Source organism: Cupressus sempervirens, chromosome 10 (genome assembly GCF_028749045.1).
Source record: "Cupressus sempervirens isolate cs-2001-9-10 chromosome 10, ASM2874904v1, whole genome shotgun sequence".
Taxonomy (NCBI): domain Eukaryota; kingdom Viridiplantae; phylum Streptophyta; class Pinopsida; order Cupressales; family Cupressaceae; genus Cupressus; species Cupressus sempervirens.
Window position 1 is genome coordinate 75,524,687 of NC_143127.1, and position 9,000 is coordinate 75,533,686.

At 36.2% G+C, this 9,000-nt stretch overlaps 1 protein-coding gene across 6 annotated transcripts in view; it reads left to right on the forward strand.

Moving 5' to 3' along the window:
* The window catches only part of LOC149532657 (DNA (cytosine-5)-methyltransferase CMT3-like), a 323,016-nt gene extending 314,500 nt beyond the window's left edge, over positions 1–8,516 (forward strand). For all 6 annotated transcript variants that reach the window (XM_089807362.1, XM_089807358.1, XM_089807363.1 and 3 more), the window contains 3 exons: positions 7,288–7,357; positions 7,499–7,602; positions 7,756–8,516. In XM_089807362.1, the coding sequence (XP_089663488.1) occupies positions 7,288–7,357; positions 7,499–7,602; positions 7,756–7,909 (328 nt within the window). In that variant the 3' untranslated portion in view covers positions 7,910–8,516. The remainder of the gene's footprint in view (positions 1–7,287; positions 7,358–7,498; positions 7,603–7,755) is intronic.
* The last annotated feature ends 484 nt before the right edge of the window (positions 8,517–9,000 follow it).

Sequence of the window (9,000 nt, forward strand, 5' to 3'; positions counted from 1 at the left end):
GCCTTTGATGCTCGGCAAAATCCTCCTATCTTCATTTGCATGGTGCAGAAATGTAATAACCCCAACCGGTTATAACTTCAACAAAAACCAAATTCTTTACTAATTCAGTTGTTCGACATTTTGTTAAACACTTTGCAAGCAAGGGATATATATAAGTATATGCCAAACTTTAATTGATATGCTTGCAAAACTCCAAACAACCAACAACAAATACTTTTTTTCTATTTTTTGAAACATATAGCATTGGTTACAAATGAGAAAATATGCATCTACAACAATAAGACATTAGGGCAATGCCTGCTATGATTTTCAATGATATTCTAATCTTTTTTCACAAGATTGTAATATAAATCAGATTACAACAAATTTTAAAAACCCTACCAGAGCCCTAAATATCTACTCTCAAACAATGCAAAATGTAATAGATACAAACTTGGAATTACTTCAAAAATTTGAGTTTTACTGTAGCAAATCACTGTAGTGATGACACTATAGCAAGTCATTGTAGCAGTGTCACTATAGAAAGTTACTGTAGCAATGCTATTGTAGTGGCGTTACTGTAACAGCGATATTGTAGCAATATCCAACTTATTCCTTACTCCACAAATCTGGCCCTAGGCCACAAATTTGGCACAATGAAAAGACTGATTTTTCTTCTCCAACACCCGCAACCCTTTAGAAGATATTTCACCACCTTGGTTATGCAAATCAATGGAAGTGTTTGTTCTCAATGATCAATGTAGCAACTACAGAAACCCTTGGCTCCATAAGTTATTCGGAAGAGTAGAAAGCAACACATTCAATTCTCAACAATGAGGTTTCCCTCCCTATTTATTCTTTTCCTCCAATAGATCGACCTCCTTCTAGAAGAAATAAAATAATATTTAATTCCTCCTTCTAGAAGATTCCTTTTAATTTATTTAATTAACTTTGGTCACTTTTAATATAATTAATTAATTATAAAGTCACCTTTTAATTTTAATTTATTTAATGACTTTATAAGAAACTAATTTAGTCAATTTCTCCTTATTTCTCCACTTAGCCTTTGGAGAATGTAAAGGCTAAGAACTCCACTAAGAGGCTAAAAAGATGGGGGCATTATAATCTGCCCCTCCTGAAATTGCTTGTCCTCAAGCAATGTCAACTCTGGATGCCGCAAAATTTCCTCACCTTCCCAAGTAGCATCATCAACTAGCAAGTCCTTCCATTTGATCAAATATTCCCTGATAACTTGTCTCCTCAACTATCTCTCCCTAACATCCAATATAGTCTCAGGTACCAGAATCAACTTACCCTCATCATTTACGGTGGTAGAATTGTGAAAGTGACCACACGATTTCCTTACACCTTCTTGAGGCGTGACACATGAAAAACATTATGGACCTTACTGTCAACTAGTAACTTCAACTCATAAGCTACCTCACCCGCATGCCTAATGATTCTAAAGGGTTCATAGTATCATGGCTCCAGCTTTCCTGCACCATTCTTCTTTAGTGTAGACTCTCTATAAGGTTGTAACACCAAGTACACAATGTCTCCTACCTCAAATGAATGTTCAACTCTATAAGGTTGTAACACCAAGTACACAATGTCTCCTACCTCAAATGAATGTTCAACTCTTTTCTAAACTGTGTATTGCTTCTTCTGGTTCTGTGCTCTCTGAATATTCTCCTTGTGAGCCCTCATGATATCTTAATTTTCTTGCAGCAAAGCTCCAGCACTAGGCACTCTACTATCACTCATCAACAAATTAAGAAAGTTGGGTGCCTCATAACCATACAAGACCATAAATGGTGTCATTTGAATAGAAAGATGGTAGGTAGTATTATCATAGTACTGACAAAGACATATCCACTTAACCCATCCCTTTTGCTGCCCTGCAATGTACTTCCTAAGATACCCCTTCTTGGTTAGATCAGAAAGTGGTGTTGCATGTCATGAATATCCATTAACAAATCTACAATAAAAACCACATGAGCCCAAAATTCCTCTAAGTTGTATGAGACTCTCGGTTGTAGACCGCTCAATGATTGCCTTGACCTTGTCTAGATCCATGCATACTCACTGTGTAATAATGATGTATCATAAGTACAACAGCTCTCTAGAACCTAACTCACACTTGAATTCCTTGATATGCAAGGTCTCTTTGCTAAGAATACCCAAACCTATATCAAGATGTGGAATATGATCCCTCCACAATTTGTTGTACACAAAAACTAACACAAACGATCTCAATTGTTGTATGTCTAGATGATAAAGCATGTTTTTGCTGCTCCTCATCTACTAGCATTAAAACACAATCTATGTCATGAAGCCATGTCATCCGTAATACCATATCAGCATTTTCCATGTTTACCACATAAAAATCTGCACTAAAATCAAAGCTATTCAAATGCATGGGCAGATTTGAAATCTTTCTGTCGCACCTAAGAGTGTAGTCATTTGTAACCTTTACTCTTATACCCTCAAATACCTCCATTTGTATGTTGCATCTCTCAACCAACCAAGCATCAATGAAGTTATGTGTGGCTCCTGTATAAAGCAAGATATTGATCTTCTACCCAACTAAAACTCCATGCATCCTAAAGGAACCCTCACACTGTATGTGAGTGAGACGTGCTTCCTATAGCTGAACTGACTCTTCCCTTTCAGCCCTTTCTTCCTCATGTTTTGATCCTACTAGCTCAGACCCTTCTTGATCAAATTTTTTATCTAGATTTTCAGATTTAGAATTCTCATTATATGCCCACATTACATAGTCAATCTTCCCCTTACACCCTAATGAACAATCATGGTTTGCATCATGCGCCCCTCTGCAAATAACTTTTTTCTACTCAAATCATTAAGCATTTCTCTATCTAGGGGTGCTGCTGATTCCCCCTTTGGATTTAACTTTTTCTGAATTGTCCAAATATAATCCTCAATTTGTTTGTGCATCATGTCATGATGAGGTAATGCTGCAATAATCTCATCCTCCACCTTTAACCGAGTCTCCAAGCTATGAAAAACTTTAGTTACACCTAAAGAACACTCAAACTATTCTTGTTTCTTCATGTTTAGAATCTTTACCATATCCTTTAATTGACCAGACTCGTTAACTTCATTGTTGTCATTGGATCCAAGTACATTTTTAGATTCATTCTCTTTGAAATAAGAGTCTTCTAATGTTATCCATCCTCTTTTTCCTTGCTATGTTGAGGAGATTGACCTTTCCTTTCACTTCTTGAAGATGTCTTGCATTGGCAGCTACCAATTTAACATTTTTAGCTTTTTGCAACCATTCATCATTCATTTCGTTAAACTTCTTCACCTCTTTAATGCCAAAGTATGTTAAACTAGCTCTTGTATAATTGATATCTTTTGGTTTACCAATAGGTGTAAGGCTGCCATCAATGGATGTTATCATAGTGTTGATGTTTTCATTATATGGAAAATGGTGGTACATAACACAATTATCCTCAAACAAATCAGTAATGATATCATGCCATTGTAAAGATTTACCTTCAGCATGTGTAATTAAAATATTAGAGGCTGCTCCACTATGTAGAGGATCAACTTTCATATCCACCTTAAGTGACTCAATCAAATGATGAGGTCTTTGTAACTACCCATTCCAAAGAAAACTCCGCAACTGAAATGTATCTGAATTAAACACATTATGTTGTGTGCTATCGTCCATGCGCACATCAGCATCCAAGGTACTGCTGCTATGTCCTTCAACAAATGACTCAACTGCATGTTCCTCTAGCTCACAATCTTGGGGCTCTATGCCAACAATTGAATCTTCAAACTCATTTGCTAAGGTCTGATTTGAAGGATCAGACTCATCAATGCATGAATCTGCATCATATATTGTTGTCATTAATACCCCTTTCTTGAGTACTAGCATATGACATCTCAAGGATAGCATTTGGCCCTTGTGGATGCAAGGTTTCATAACTGATGTCATAAAAATTAGAAGTGTTTATGCAATCTCCATTCATGGTACCGGTATCTTGAGTGCCAGCACCCACGGTCACTTCCATAACCTCTTGTAAAACCTCTTTTAAGGATGATGTAGACAATTCATCACCCAAGGCTGTCATACTATTTTCCTGATTCAGATTTGCATGTCCATAAAATTCAACATATAAATTTTTATGCACCTTATTAGAAGTAGAAGACATAAAATCATTCTCCTCTATCATGGGTTGAAGATTTTGGAAAGTGTCTAGCTTATGAGTCCAAGATTGAGTTGTAACCGTCCTGCTATGATCAAACTTAGGTAATGAGAATTTGTGTGTTGCATGCTTCAAACCTTTGTTTTGGTCGCCTGGTCTTTGATCTCGCCTTGTCTTATAATGCTCTCTCCTTTGAGTTAGAAATCTATCAAAGCTTAGCTGTTCCCCAACCTCTGGTGTCAATGATTTCCATTCAACATTTGCTGCCATAAGATGATCTGCAAATATTGCCTCTCCTTCAACATTATCATCTTTGTGTTTATTCCTGAGAAAGGTAGAGCATGTAGGCCTATGAATGGTCCGAGAGGAAGCTTTTTGTACTACACTCCTATTAGCATCTAGGACTTGGTTTTGTTTGATATGTGGATTCATCTTTTGTATTGTTGTAGTAAGTTTTCGTAAAGCTTCAGCTATCCATTGTTGCTCCACTATCAAATGTCTAAAGAACTCTCGTGCTTCTCTTTCTTCATTGTCTCCGCCATCTTTTCCTTTATTTCTTGCCATCTCTTCTCCTCCCTTGTCACCCATTTCTTCTACGGGTATGTTCTCAAACTGATTTTGCTCATCTTGATATCCTATGAGTGAAAACCCTAAGGTGACCTCATTGTTGTGGCTACATATGAAACTTCAACTCTCCAAGATGACCGAATCAAAGCTCTGATACCAATGTAATAACCCCAACCAGTTATAACTTCAACAAAAACCAAATTCTTTACTAATTCAGTTGTTTGGCATTTCGTCAAACACTTTGCAAGCAAGGGATATATATAGATATATGCCAAACTTTAATTGATATGCTTGCAAAACTCCAAACAACCAACAACAAATTTTTTTTTGTATTTTTTGAAACATATAACATTGGTTACAAATGAGAAAATATGTTGTAGATGCATAAGACATCAGGGCAACGCCTGCTATGATTTCCAATGATATTCTAATCCTTTTTGACAAGATTATGATATAAATCAGATTACGACAGATTTTAAAAACCCTACCAATGCCCTAAATATCTACTCTCAAATAATGCAAAATGTAATAGATAGAAACTTGGAATTGCTTCAAAAATTTGAGTTTTACTGTAGCAAGTCATTGTAGCAAATCACTGCAGTGATGACACTGTAGCAGCGTCACTATAGCAAGTCATTGTAGGAAGTTACTGTAGCAGCATTACTGTAGCGGCATTGTTGTAGTAGAGTTACTGTAGCAATATCCAACTTATTCGCTACTCTACAAATCTGGCCCTAGGCCACAAATTTGGCACAATGAAAAGATTGATTTGTCTTCTCCAACACCCGCAACCCTTCGAAAGATATTTCACTACCTCAGTAATGCAAATCAATGGGAGTGTTTGTTCCCAATGATCAATGTAGTAACTATAGAAACCCTTGGCTCCACAAGTTATCTGGAAAAGTAGAAAGCAACACATTCGATGCTCAACAATGAGGCTGCCCTCCCTATTTATTCTTTTCCTTCAATAGATGGACCTCCTTCTAGAAGAAATAAAATAATATTTAATTCCTCCTCCTAGAAAATTCTTTTAATTTATTTAATTAACTTTAGTCACTTTTAATTAAATTAATTAATTATAAAGTCACCTTTTTAATTTTAATTTATTTAATGACTTTATAAGAAACTAATTTAATCAATTTCTCCTTGTTTCTCCACTTAGCCTTTGGAGAATGTAAAGGCTAAGAACTCCGAATTCCACAATGAGGCTAAAAAGATGGGGACATTACAATCACCCAGTGCTCAAATGGCCGGAACTAATGAAGGCATGCCTCAAAGTTATCCTACAGCCAATGAGAAAGAGACAACCAGAAACAATGATACCCCAGCAAAACAAACAACCAACATAGTACAAATTAGAAACAGCATTTGGCGCAGTACGAAAGGTGAAGAGTTCAATCCAAGGGCACTAAAAGAAAATCTTGTGAGTTTATCTTAAGGAAAGGATGAACCTGCCCCTTTCCTCATGTCTGTCAGAATTTTAGGCAAAAGGCTACACACCTGTTCGATAGACTTTGGTGCATCAAGAAATGGGATGACTTATAGTACTATGTAGAAGATTGGGATTGGTCCCACTGCAAACAAACAACAAAGCGACAAATAAGTCAGAGAATCTAGTTCTGGAAGAATTGATACTCATATGCAGTTTGGCATCTGATCCACAAATTCAGAGCTATATTGACATATCTATTGTTGGCATACCAGAAGGATATGGCATTTTGTCGAGTACACTTTGGTTGAGGAAATTGAGCGAATACATATCCACCATCTTCATTTATATGAATTTTGGCATCTGATCCACAAATTCAGAGCTATATTGACATATCTATTGTTGGCATACCAGAAGGATATGGCATTTTGTCGAGTACACTTTGGTTGAGGAAATTGAGCGAATACATATCCACCATCTTCATTTATATGAATGTTGGAATCATCACCACATTATGCATGCCAGACATGGCTATGGCATTTTTGTAGTTTTCCAACGCAAGTTTTTTAAGTACAAACCAATCCTGCTGCAAAGTCCGGTTTTACACTAATATATTTACAATTTGTTAGAAAGTTTTGAATGTTGTGTTTCATATTTAGTACTTTTCTTTCAACAATGAAAGGTTCCCTCGAGATTCAAAGGTACCTTGTAATTGATGTATAGAAAAAGGAACAACATAGGAGACAATTTAGCAACATTAACAAGAAGGTTTACCAGGCCAACTCTGTGAGGATAGTCATAGCTACAGTGCCTTACCTTTGATATTTATATCAAATAACTCAACCAATAAGCAACTCATGGACTAATCACTTGGAGTGTAATTGACCTGAGACTTTTCCAGATTTGAATGGTGTGATCAGTCATGATCTCTTAGATAATTGTGAAGAGCATTTCTGATATGCATTACATATGATTGAACTGGTAGAATAACTCGAGATCAACTGCTGAAATATAATGCCAACTTCTTGCTGCCTGATGATCAATGAGTTTTATTTTCCAATAATAAGTTTCTTGGAGAAATTTGCTTACAATCTCCACTTGTGATTTTTATTCACTAATCATCATTTCCAGGCCTTTCGGAAGGTTATGGTGGGATGAAATCGTGAGCACTGTTGTGACAAGTCCAGAACCTCGCACTCAGGTCTGTTTCTTCCATCTTTAAAGCTATATAGGTCTACTTCTCAAATCTTGGCTTTAAATAAGGCTAGTCGCTTGTTTTAAAATTGAGGACATTCAATAGATCGTCTTTTGTCTTTGCTTTTGAATTTCGATTTTCTTGCAGGCAATATTACATCCAGAGCAGGACCGAGTTCTCACAGTTCGTGAAGTTGCACGGATACAAGGTTTTCCTGATTACTACAGGTTTCTTGGTCCTGTTAAACAAAGGTACGTTTGAGCTTCTTTCTGTATGTCAACTCTGGATGCCTGTTAAATATCTAAAACATTAACCTTATATCCTAATGACTGGAACCTTAAAAACTTTGTATCCAAAATCTGATTTGTTTTTGTAAATTTCTAATTTTTTAAGTTTATGCATAGGTACATGCAAGTTGGAAATGCAGTGGCTATACCTGTGGCTAAAGCGTTAGGTTATGAGCTGGGGCTTGCCATTCAGAGAAAATCTAGTAGTTCTCATGTAGTCAAGCTTCCGTCCGATTTTTCTACCACAGCTTGTTCTAAGCAAAACGGGTGAACCGCTTCGACATTCAATATCAATTTTTTATTTTTGTAGAACTATTAATTCAAAATGTGCTTGCTAAATCGTTTTAACCGTGAGAGCTATTTTATATATTATATATGCCATCTTTGATAGTTTTTCCTCTACATGCACTCTGGCATAAGCATAATTACTTAATGATAAAATATTTATACACGGAGTTTTGAAAGATGCCAGAGACGCAAAGAACTTCTCAACATAAGCTACGTTTTCCCTTCTTAATATCTAACCAGTGTTAGGTGTGCATTTAATCGGATAGTTTGACATCACATTTTACCGTCGTTATCTCATTTTGGGATTAATGATATGTCCACCTTCTGTTAAGGAAGGGGAAATTGTTTATAATGATGGAAATCAATAATGTCTTTTGGACCATTTAAGTAAATGTTGAAGCCTCCTCACTTTTCTGTAAGAACCCGTCATAAAATATTAATATGATGTATCATATATCTTGGGACTACTGATGTATGCCGCAGCCATGATGTGGAAATTCAAGACAAAAGCCACAAATTCAGGGGAACAGAATTTGTCAAGTTATGTAGGACAAATTTGAGAAAACTATATAAAATATCGATTGACAAAATATTTAGCCGTGCTAGACTCTTCACAATAATGGGCTCCACGTATGTAAATGAGAGGTATATGCGACCTTCAATGAAAATTCTTTAAAACAAATTATTCTGTAAGTACCTTAACCATGTAGCATAACAAGACATGGAAGTACAATCTGTTTTGCATGATTAAAAGTGATCCCCTATCATTCAATTAAAGTATGTGTTTTTGGCGTTAAACTTAAGTTGGTGCAAATTTCTGCCAGGCGTAGCCCTTACAAGAAGTACATTTTGCTCGCCGTTTCAGCAGTTTAATGTTGCTGTTGCCGAAACTATTTCTTCCGAGTTTTGCTTTCTGGCAGCTGATGTTCGTTCTCCTGGCGCAATGCAGTTCTTTTCTGTAGTTTTTTGTTCCTGTTTTGCAGCTGTCTCCTTCGTGATTGAATTTTTGAATTTTTCTTTCTTCCACTTGAAAAACACATCACGCAAATATGGTTAGGACAACGTTCTTTGCCA